Source organism: Ochotona curzoniae, unplaced genomic scaffold (assembly GCF_017591425.1).
Source record: "Ochotona curzoniae isolate NIBS_2020 unplaced genomic scaffold, NIBS_Ocur_1.0 scaffold_2683, whole genome shotgun sequence".
NCBI lineage: Eukaryota > Metazoa > Chordata > Mammalia > Lagomorpha > Ochotonidae > Ochotona > Ochotona curzoniae.
In genome coordinates, this window is record NW_024467100.1 from 5,261,271 (window position 1) to 5,273,110 (window position 11,840).

General features: G+C 45.3%; 1 protein-coding gene across 3 annotated transcripts in view; it reads left to right on the forward strand.

Moving 5' to 3' along the window:
• The window catches only part of OLFML2B (olfactomedin like 2B), a 34,925-nt gene extending 31,887 nt beyond the window's left edge, over nt 1-3,038 (forward strand). For all 3 annotated transcript variants that reach the window (XM_041003362.1, XM_041003363.1, XM_041003364.1), the window contains 2 exons: nt 1,131-1,307; nt 1,941-3,038. In XM_041003362.1, the coding sequence (XP_040859296.1) occupies nt 1,131-1,307; nt 1,941-2,542 (779 nt within the window). In that variant the 3' untranslated portion in view covers nt 2,543-3,038. The remainder of the gene's footprint in view (nt 1-1,130; nt 1,308-1,940) is intronic.
• Nucleotides 3,039-11,840: the final 8,802 nt, after the last annotated feature.

An 11,840-nucleotide genomic window follows, 5' to 3' on the forward strand; every position in this document is an offset into this window, starting at 1 on the left:
GCGGTATAGTACATAGCAGAGATAGGATCCTCTTAGAAGTGGGGTAGGTCTGGAATGTAGAGAGTCCTGAATATGAACCATATGCCCTCATTACTTTTGTCCTGAGTGTCATGGACAGGTCTTGTCTCTGCTGCCCTTCTGTGCTACCAGTCTTGATGACAGGTGCATTTGAGGAGGCTGAGAGGGCAGGATCCATGTGGCTTTTTTTTTCTTCTTCCATGGACTTCTTTGTGTCTCCTCTGCAGCCTACTAGTGAGCAGTCATGTGTGACTTCAAAACTACTCAAGGCATTGCCAGGAATAATATCTCACGGTAGCCTTGTAGGCTTGCAGCTTAGTCTAGAAGCTGGTGTAATACAAGTGCCCTTTAGGACCTGGTTGGGTACCAGGCCACTCCAAGGAACCACTCAAGAGGGTTGCTTGCTGGGTTCCTATGCCCCAGTGAGATGGAGTGAGGTCTTTACACGGGAACCTCATACCCCGTTCCTTCTACCCTTCAGCAGGGGCCTTGGCATCCTGCTCTCAGTAGTGACAGAGAATGGCCTCAGGCTGGCAGGTGGGTCTCAGTCATGGTTTCTGCAACGGCCTGGAACTCTGCAGCTGGTGCCTGGTCTCACCTAGCACAGCACATCTTTTAGTCCAACATCAGACCACCTGCTGGTAGCCATGACCTCCAGGTACACTGAGGAGAAGCCCCCTTGGGTGCTTATGCCCTGGTTAGGGGTAGGCATGGAGAGAGGAGAGAGATGCACACACACACCCTGGTGATGGCTCCTATAAGAGAGGATATGCAGGGCACCATGGAGCAGGATAGAATGGACCAGAAGGACAGGGTGGCTTTCTAGGAGAGGCAGTGGTGTCAGAATAACACTTGGGATTTGAGGATCTTGAGGAATAGGATTGAGAAGTCTGAAAACAATGGAGCAAAGCATGGGGAGCATGAAGACAGCCCAGGCTAGGGACAGTGAATGACTCTGCAGGGGTGAAAGGTGGAGACAGTGCTGGAAAATACGTGGGACAGGGTGTGCAGGGCTGTTCCAACCAACCGAGGTGGGGATGAGTCAGTTCAGTGCTTGTCGGGGGATGGCACCAGCAAATCTCTTCACACCTTGCCTACCTCTCTCTCACCAGGAAGGTGCAAGGACACGCTTTCTACAATCACAGGGCCCACAACCCAGAACACGTATGGGCGGAACGAGGGGGCCTGGATGAAGGACCCCCTGGCCAAGGACGATCGGATTTATGTGACCAACTATTACTATGGCAACACCCTGGTGGAGTTCCGGAACCTGGAGAACTTCAAACAAGGTCAGTTCAGGTGGCCTCTTCCGTACCCCACTATCCTCTGACTTCATCAAGGCCAGCCTCCCCTTTGGGTGGTGATGGTAGGCAACTCTTGGCAGCTTACACAGCATACTCTTATATTAGCACCCTCGCTACTTGAAACAGCTCAGTGAGGCAAGTGGGCTTTGTTATTACTTTCCATTTTTATCTCCTCATTTTCTTTTTTTCCATGTGGGAGACAGAGATCTTCCATCAGCAGATTTACTCTCCAAATGCCTCTAAAAGCTAGGCCCGGGCCAGGAGCTTATTAGAACTCGATCCAGGTATTCTACCTGGCGGCAGGGACCAGAGCACTTGAGGCATCTCTGATGCCTCCTAACATGTAAATGAGCAGGAAGCTGGATGGGAAGCAGATTAGCCAGACAGTCTGATATGGGATGTGGGTATGCCAAGCAGCACTTTAACCACCATGCCAAATGCCCACCTGGGGCTTTTTCTTTTGTTTGTAATGGGTGAGAGTGCTGAGGTGCAGGAGGGATGGGCGATTTGCTGTGTAACATTAAGCAGAGCCGAGATGGAAACCCTGGTCTCCTTACCCCACATGGACGGTTGCTTGTTGCCTTATCCTGAAGCCTCCTGCCTGCTCACTGCCCACAGGTCGCTGGAGCAACTCCTACAAGCTCCCATACAGCTGGATCGGCACGGGCCATGTGGTGTACAACGGGGCCTTCTACTACAATCGGGCCTTCACCCGCAACATCATCAAGTACGACCTGAAGCAGCGTTACGTGGCTGCCTGGGCCATGCTGCATGACGTGGCCTATGAGGAGGCCACCCCCTGGCGGTGGCAGGGCCACTCGGATGTGGACTTTGCCGTGGATGAGAATGGCCTGTGGCTCATCTACCCAGCCCTGGACGATGAGGGCTTCAGCCAGGAGGTCATTGTCCTCAGCAAGCTCAACGCTGTGGACCTAAGCACGCAGAAGGAGACCACATGGCGCACGGGGCTGCGGCGGAACTTCTACGGCAACTGCTTTGTCATTTGCGGGGTGCTATATGCGGTGGACAGCTATAACCAGCGCAACGCCAACATCTCCTATGCCTTTGACACCCACACCAACACGCAGATCGTCCCCAGGCTGCTGTTTGAGAATGAGTATTCCTACACGACCCAGGTGGACTACAACCCCAAGGACCGTCTGCTCTACGCCTGGGACAATGGCCACCAGGTCACCTACCACGTCATCTTCGCCTACTGACACCATTGTCCCTGGCACCACAACCGCAGAGGGGCCGATTGCACCTTGGGTGTGCGTGTGTGTGTATGTGCGTGTGTGATATGTCTGTGTGTGATGGGTCTGTACTGTTTCAAAATATATATTATTTTGTATAATATTAACAAATGTAAAATGACACTCGGGGTCTATTTTTTTTTTAATGTGGGTTGTAGATCAACCCACGCGTGTATGTGCTGGTCTCATCCTCCACAGGTTCTATTTTTGTGCAGATGAACTTCTCCTTTTGACCAGGGATCACCTTTCTTCCGGCCCTCAAGCCCTCCGACTCCCGCAAGGTCACTGTTGGAAAGGTGTCTTCCCCTGGGGTCCTGCAGGTGGACAGCGCCAGGAGGGGGAATGCAGGGAGCCAGAAAGGAGTACCGCATGGCGGGGAGGGTGGGGGGAAGTTTCTCTATTGGAGAAGTTTGAAAAGCCCAGAAAAAAATCCTCTTTTTTTTTTTTTTAATAAAGAAATTTAAACATCCACCATCAGTGCATTTTTGTTGAACACAATGTGTCAGCCCAACGTTCAGTTCTTCTCCCAGAAGGGAAAAGGTTTGGTAGTGTGCCACCCGGGAGTTCTGTACACTGCATGCATCCCAGGTCAGTCCCCTGCTGAGGAGTCAGCTTCCCCAGGAGGGGATTAGCAAGGACCTGAGCCTCCACTTGGATTTCCCTTCCTTTCTCTCTCACCATCACACTAGCCTCTTTGCTCTGTTCTGCCTGTGTTTGGGTCATTAACCCAGGATGGGGACTGGCTTTCCCAGGCCTGGTGTTAGGCACTGTTGAAAACACCAGGCTCAGTTAGTGTGCCCTGGCCCTGCCCTTCCTTAGCAAGCTTTCATTCAGACTGACTGTCTCTTTCCTCCCCTTTCTCTCCTCAGCCTCATCCTGCATGTTCCCCCTCAGCCCAGTTTCCCTTCCCCACCCTTTCCTTTCTAGTAAAGGGGCCGAGTTTGGACACAAGGCTTCCCTCCTCCCTCTTCTGTCAAGAGACAGAAGAGTTACAGCCCTCCCAGGTCAGGCCTGAGCCCTGAGCAGTCCCTACTGTCCCAGTGGATTCTTCCCTGGGAGGCACACAAAAAAGGTGAAGGAACTTAAGCAGGTGTCTGCTGAGGTGGAGAAGGGAGAGCCTGGGCTGAACTGGGGAAGCAGGTGCATTGCCAAAAGCTCCCACATGGCAGGCGACTTCCCATCCCTCTGCCTGCTCTGCCCCACCAGCTTCTTGTCCTCACACATTTCCTAAGGCCCAGTGGCCAAATGACTTTGTGATTTGGTCAAGCTTTCCTTGAGCAGATTCTGGCATCATGTGTTTCTAGTGGCAGAAGGGCTACGAGGAAGCAAGTGTTCCCAGAGCTCAGAAGGGGGAGAGTGGAGAAGCCTGTGGCCAAGGTCTAGCTTTGCTAGAGCAAGAAAGAAGCAAGTGTCCGCTTCTGACACTCCCACAGAAGTGGTGCTTCTGCCAGGACCTGGGGTGTAAAGCATAGCAGGGACCCAGGACTGAGCCCTGGGAGTGCCCTGGAAGGGACTGGGGTTGAAGCTTTACAGAGACACTGTCTGCTCAGCCATCTGCCTACCCACCCAACCACAAAGGCATATCTGCCTTGCTGGGGCCCCCAGCCAAGACTTGCTCCATACCTCCCATGTCGGGACCTCACTGCTAGCTGGCTGCACGGAAGCCACTGCAGCATGTGGGTCCCTTGCAACCTGTGCTCATCCTCCAGTTTTTGATCTTCACTGCAGTTTATATCGGAGCATATCAAACAGATCATGGAAAATGGGATCAAAGTATGTTCTTTTTGGGACAAAACTTTTTGTTGAAGTTATTCTTAAGATTTATCTTTGTCAGTAAGGGAGAGCTACAGAGAGAAGGAGAGACAACAAAACATCGTCCATTCATTGGTTCACTCTCCAAATGGCCATGATGGCCAGGACTGAGCCGATCTGAAGCCAGGAGTCAGGAGTTTATTCCAGGTCTTCCATGTGGTGGCAGGAGCCCAGGGACCTGGGACATCATCCCCTGCTTTCCCAGGTCATAAGCAGGAAGCTAGGAGGAAATTGGAGCAGCTGGAACACAAACCAGTTCTCAGAAAAGATACCAGTGCTTGCAGTTGGAAAAATTAATCATTTTAAAATTTTTATTTTTTATTTTATGATACAATTCCATAGGCTCTAGAATTTCCCTGGCCCCCTCTCTAAAGTCCTTCACTGTTCTCACCAATATCCCCCATAGTTTGACAATTGTTTAGTCCTTTGATAAGCAGTCATAAGTCCATCATTCTGCGATCTAAGCATATCCTGACATTATAGGGACAATGGCACAGAGTCCAGCATCTTATTGTAAAGGTATATATAACAGTTTCATTGTGAGTCTATCTTTAGTTTGGAAGTAGAGATGCATACTGCATGTATCCTCACATCTGGACATGATAGTCCTTATTACACAGTTACCATACATTCCTTTAAAGGAATGGCCATACAACAAAATCAACAATAGGAATAAAGTTAAAAATTTTACAACACCAGCAAGTTAAATAACTTGCTACTGAATGACCAATGCACTGATGAAGAAATGAAAAAGAAAGCAAAAAACTTTCCTGGAGAAAAATGATGCTACTGTATGATCTGTGAATCATTGCAGAATTTAACAATAGAAAAGAAACTATTTTGAAGAAATGAAAATAAAAACAAAATGGCAAAACCTATGAGTTGCTGTAAAATCAGTATTGAAAGGGTTACTGATTCTGTCTTTTGCATGGAGGCTGCTTTATATCACAGAAAATATATGGTATTTGTCCTTTGGGGACTGACTTATTTTGCTGAGCATAATGGTCTATAGTTGGGACCTTTTGGTTGCAAATGGTAGAATTTCATTCTCTTTAATGGCTGAGTAGTATTCCATGAGTACATATACCACAATTTCTTTATCCACACCTTTTTGACAAGCATCTGGGTTGTTTTATCTCTTTGCAATTGTAGATTGTGCTGCTGTAAATACAGAATTACAGATCCCTTTCTTATACGCAGATTTCATTTCCCTTGGATCTATTTCCAGAAGTGGGATAGCTGGATCATTCAGCAAATTTATTTTCAGTTCTCTAAGCGCTCTCCAAACTGATTTTCATAGTGGTTGCACTAGTCTACACTCCCATCAACAATGAAGGAGGGTGCCTTTCTCCCCACATCCATGCCACTAGGTGTTGTTAGTAGAGTTCTGATTGCAAGCCAATCTCACTGGAGTTAGGTGAAACCTCAATGTGGTTTTCATTTGTATCTTCCTGATGACTAGGAAGCCTGAGCATTTTTTCACATGTCTTTAGCCATTTGAATTTGTTCTTTTGAGAAATGTCTGTTCATTTCCTTCACCCATTTCTTCACAGGGTTGTTCGTTTTGCTGTCGCTGAATTTCTGAAGCTCTTTGTAAATCCTGTATATTAGTCTTCTATCGGTTGTGTAGTGTACAAAGATTTTTCTCCCATTCTGTTGGCTGTTTCTTCATTTTGTTGATCATTTCTTTTTCTGTACAGAGCTTTTTCGTTTGATGTAGTCCCATTTGTTTCTTTGTCCTTGACTACCTGTGCTATTGGTGTCTTTTTATCATCATCATCATTATTATTATTACATTGCATTATGTGACACCGTTTTTTAGGCACTGGATTCCCCCTATGCCTCCCCTACTAATTCCATGACGTGGTGGATTGTTGTGGATGTTATGTTGGGGCTACTGGTGTCTTTTTCAAGAAGACTTTCCCAAATCCTGTATCTTGGAGAATGCTAGGCAGAGCTACCACACCTGTGTGCCTCATGTGGACTAGATCAGGGAAAAGCCGGGCTGGGCGGATTATTCCTACTGGTGCAAACAAAATTAAAGTGGGAGAGGGTTGTTTGGGCTTAGACGCAGCATCAGCTGGAATCTGGGAGTGGGAGAGGCCTGGGAGGGAAATAGTGGGCTCATCCATCTTGGGTTACCACTTCCACAGGAGGACATAAAACTTAAATAGCGGCTGGGGTGGAATGGGGTGTGGGACAGACTGGATTACTGCTACACTTACTGGCAAATCAGGGTAGGGGGTGGGCCTGGTGGGGGTTATTGTGGATTGCTCCAACTAGGCTGCAGCTCCCTCTGGTTTATGTGAGGGCCAAGTATGTGCTGGGCAGAACCAGGCTGGACTGCAACACCCATTGGTTCCAGTGGAAGTCGGGAGTGAAAACAGAACCAACCCAACAATTGCAACCACCAGCTGATTGGAGCGATGGACGGTGCCAGGCCCTGTACATGTTAGCACATACAAGAAGTTTCTTTGGAGATCTTCCTAATCTAAATGCTGGACTCAGAACCCTAACGAAGAAAAGAGAGAAGACAGAACGGGTCAACCAACCATCTCAGCTATGATGGACTATGTCAATCAGTGGATTTTTCAAAGACCTCATAGTGCTTGGAGTGGCAAGATTGACAGTGATTCATAACTGGTGAACTATCAAAACCACTTGAGCAAGAACCTCAGAGCATGCCCTACATCCGGGACCTGGGGAGGGTGGGAAATTGAGTGGGCCTTCTCCCTTAATATCCCCCTTTAAACATGAAGGTAACAATATGGAAAACATACTAGTATTATCCACTTTCCTGTAGCCCTTGAAACTTCTTACCCTAATTAACTATGTAAAGAATGTCAAAATAAAATAGTTTTGTGTTTTCTGGGTGCAGATTTTGGTCCTTGATCCACTTAGAGCTGATTTTTGTGTGGGATGACAGGTGGGGGTCTTGTTTCTTACCTCTGCAATCTGCTATCCAGTTATACCAACAGCATTTTAGACCAGACTTTTTCCCTGGATTGTTTTCAGTTTTCTTGTCAAAGATTATTTGGCTATACATGTGTGGGGTACCTTCCTGGGTTTCTATTCTGTTTCATTGATCTTCTCTGTTTCTGTATCATTACCAGACTGTAGTATGTCTTGAGGTCTGGAATTGTGATTCCTCCAGCTTGATTTTTATTATTTCAGGATTGCTTTGGCTATTCGTGGTCTCCTGTGTTTCCAGATGAACTTTTTTTTTTTAAATTGGAAAGGCAGATATACAGAGAGGAGAGACAGAGAGGAAGATCTTCCAATGATTCATGCCCCAGGCGGCCGCAACGGCTGGAGCTGAGCCAATCTAAAGCCAGGAGCCTCTTCCAGGTCTCCCACGCGGGTGCAGGGTCCCAAGGCTTTGGGCCGTCCTCAACTGCTTTCCCGGGCCACAGGCAGGGAGCTGGATGGGAAGTGGAGCTGCTGGGATTAGAACCAGCGCCCATATGGGATCCCGGGCGTGCAAGGCCTTAACCACTGCGCCACCGCGCCGGGCCTTCCAGGTGAACTTTGTATTTTCTTTTCTATTTCTGAGAAGAATGTTGGGATTTTGGTTGGGATTGCATTAAATCTGTATATTACTTTTGGTAATATAGACATTTTTATTATGTCGATCCTGCCAATCCAGAAACGTGCTAAGTTTCTCTATCTCTTAGTGTCCTCTTCTATTTAAGTTTTTACTCCTTTATAATTTTCATCATTGAGGTTTTCCACATATTTGGTTAGGTTAATTCCAAGATGTTTAAGGTTCCTCTTCACTACAGTTCCACTAAAGGGAGCTGTACTTGTAATTTCTTTCTCAGCCATGAAGTTATTTGTGCATTATAGTGCCATTTATTTGTGTTTATTAATTTTGTATCCTGCTGTCCTGCCAAAGACTCTTATGAGTCCCAGAAGTGTCTTGACTGAGTCTTTTGGTTCTCCTTCATAGAGGATCATGTCTTCTGCAAGCAAGGATAATTTCAATTCCTCATTTCAGATTTGAATTCCTTTCATTTGTTTTTCTTGCCTAACAGCTCTGGCAAGGACTTCTAGTACTATAATGAATGGTAGTGGTGAAAGTGGACGTCCTTATCTAGTTCCAGATTTTAGTGGAAAAGCTCCTGGTCTTCCCCAATTTAGTATGAGGCCGGCATAGGTTTTTGTAAATTGCTTTGATTGTGTTTTAGAATATTCCTTCTACGCCTATCTTGCTTAGGGTTTTTAGCACGATATGTGTTGGATTTTTATCAAATACCTTCTTGGCATCTATTGAGATGATCATATGGTTTTTATTTTCCAACTTGTTGGTGTGATGTATCACATTTATTGATTTGTGAATGTTGAACCATCCCTGCATGCCTGGATAAATCCTGCCTGGTCTGGGTGAATGATCTGTTTGATGTGCTGTTGGGTCATGTTGGTTAGTATTTTGTTGAGGATCTTTGGGCCTATGCTCTGTAGTTCTCTTCTTCTGTTGGTCTATATTTGGCTTTGATATTAAGGTGATATTGGCTTCATAGAAACAGTTTGGAAGAATTGCCTCCCTTTGTGTTGTTTGGAAAAGCTTGTAGAGAACTGGGGTAAGTTCCTCTTGCAATGTTTGGTAGAATTCAGCAGTAAAGCCATCTGGTCCAGGGCTTTCTTGGTTGGGAGGGCTTAAATTACTGATTCAATTTCAGTCGTTATTATAGGTCTATTTAGATTATTAATTGCCTCATGATTCAATATTGGTAGATTATATGTGTCTAAAAATCTATCCATCTCTCTAGGACTTCTGACTTGTTGGCATATTGTCGCTTGTAATAGTCTCTAATAATTCTTTGTATGTCTGAGGTGTCTGATGTTATATTTCCTTTTTCATCTCTGATGTTATTGATTTGTATTTTTCCCTACCCTTTTTTTTTTTTTTTTGATTAGTTGGGCTAGTGGGCAATCTATTTTGCTGATTTTCTCAAAGAACCAGCTCTCTGAATGATTTTATGTTTTTTTTTTGGGGGGGGTCTGTATTTGGTTTATTTCCTTCCTTATTTTGGTTTTCTTTTTTCTTGCTAATCTTGGGATCACTTTGCTGTTGTTTTTCTAGCTCCTTCATCTATAAGGTTAACATTGATTGAGACGAAATTTCCTCTTAACATTGCTTTGATTGTGTTCTTTAAGTCTTGATATCACATTTTAATGCCTTCGTTTGTTTGAAGCAATTTTTATACTTTCCCTTTGATTTCCTCTCTAACCCACTGCTTATTTAGTAGGTTATTATTCAGTCTCCAGCATGTCTTCCTGAGTGTTGCTGACTTACTGGCCTCTAGATTCATTCCATGATGGTCTAAGAAGATGCATGGTATAATTTCAATTTTTAAAAATTTGCTGAGGTTTGTTTTGTGGCCTATTACATGGTCAGTTCTGGAGAAGTTTCCATGTACTGATGAAAAACAAGATATATTCTCTTTCTGTAGGATAAAACTGCCAATTGATTTTTTCCATGTGTACATTTAAAGATCTTTCTCTTATATTCGGCTGAAGAGAGTTTGATTATCATGTGTCATGATGAAGATAGCTTTTGGTCAAAGCTGTTGGGAGTTTGTACCCCTCCTGCATTCTGTTTCCCAATTCTTTCTACAGATTAGGTAAATTTTCATTTATTACTTTATTGAATACAGCTTTAAACTCAGCTTGTCATGCTGTATCTTATGGAACTCCCATAACTCTTATATTTGGCTGTTTAATTGTGTCTCTTAATTCTTGAATACTTTATTTAGCTTGACTCAGCTCTGTTTCCAGCTTTTTTTTTTTTTTTATTGTTTCCCCATTGTGACAAGAAATAGTTTCCAGTTCTGAGAGTCTTTCTTTTACTTCATTCATGCCTTTGGAATATTAGCGTTTTGAGCCACCACAGCAGGAGGTTGAAATGGTTTTTCAATTTTTAATTGATGTTAACAAAACAGAGGTCATGCATTCCAAAAGTACAGTTCCAAGAAGACAACTTCCCTTTCTTCCCCTCTTTCCTCTCTTTTTCTCCCCTCTCTTCCTTTCATCAAAGACATTATTTTAATCCACTTTTATATTCACAGATTTAATTCTTGATGCAATTTTTTAGAAACCTGAATATATGAGAGGTTTTTAGAAATTCATGAAAATGTGTATTATAGGTGTTTATTATACATGGATTTCAAGTCTTCGTTTGCACTCAAATGAACTTGAATTCAACTTGCCATGAACTTTTGGACATATGCTTGTACAATGTCAGGGCCTCTGAAGCTGCCCATTCATCAGGCCCCTGAGCCAAGCATCCTCAGCACTGGGAAAGCTTGCAGAGTCCAGAAAAACCCCAGATTCTGGGTTCCCGGGTCACGTGGCCTGCCAGAATGGACTTCAGGAGCAACTACCAGAGCCAGTAGAAAGGGTTCAGGCCCCAGTCATGAGACAGCATGCTTAGTTCTGGGAGGTCCTGCTAGTGAGGCTGAGTGCAGGATTCTAGGACACGGCCCTGCCCCTAGAGGGTCAAGACCCAGGAGAAAAATCTGGAGGAAAGAGGAGCAGAGTGGGGCCAAGGCAGTCGTGTTGTCTAAGATGAACAAAGCAGCTTTACAGATTGCCCTTGGCCAGGACCCAGAAGCCCCAGGTTGAGGACCACAACAGGTAAGCAGGACTGCTGCCCATCCCTTAGTGATTTAGATGGGGCTGGAAACTTGTACGTCCACTTTCCTGGGCAGCAGTTGTCCTGTTGTAGCTCCTCTGAGCCTCCTCTCAGTCCCTCTGCAGGTGTCCTTGTTTCCCCCACCCTATAGCTAGGGGGTCACACTTCGGTTGGGGGTTTGCATTAGGCTGTTCTGTTACTTGAGTTCAAGGCCAAACCAGAAGACCCAGCCCTCTAGTGATGCCACAAGCAGTTGGTCTGGGTGAATGCATTATCTAAGGGCCTAACTGCGCCCTCAGCCACAAGGAAAGGAGAGCTAAGGCCAGGGACTGGAGGCTAGAAATACTTCCCCTGAGCAGAAACAGATCTCCCCCTTCCCCGCTCCCCTTACCTTCTCATTGTGGGATCAAGCTTTGAGAATGCAGAAATTTAGCAAAAGCAAGGGTCAGAAGGCTGAACAGTTGAAACTGTTCAAGTGGTTTCCCTGTGCTTGCCTAGCTAGTACTGAGCACCTGCCCCCTGTCCCTGGGGCTCCTTCCTCACCTGTGAAATGTCAGGTATTCCTCAGCTTCCGGACTTGCACAAAGAGTTTCTGCACTGTTGTGACTCCTCATTGAACCTTAGAAATTTCCATGACTTGAATTGGATGGGAAAAATTCAAGTACTTTTTCCCCCTCCGTATGAAAGTACTTCCCGATAGTAAAATTTCAACAGTAAAGGAGAAATGAGTAAAAATTAATCTTTCCAGTCTTTTTCCTTGTTATTTATTTATGTATCTATTTATTCACTCCACAAGTACAATTAGGAGGCCAAGTCAAC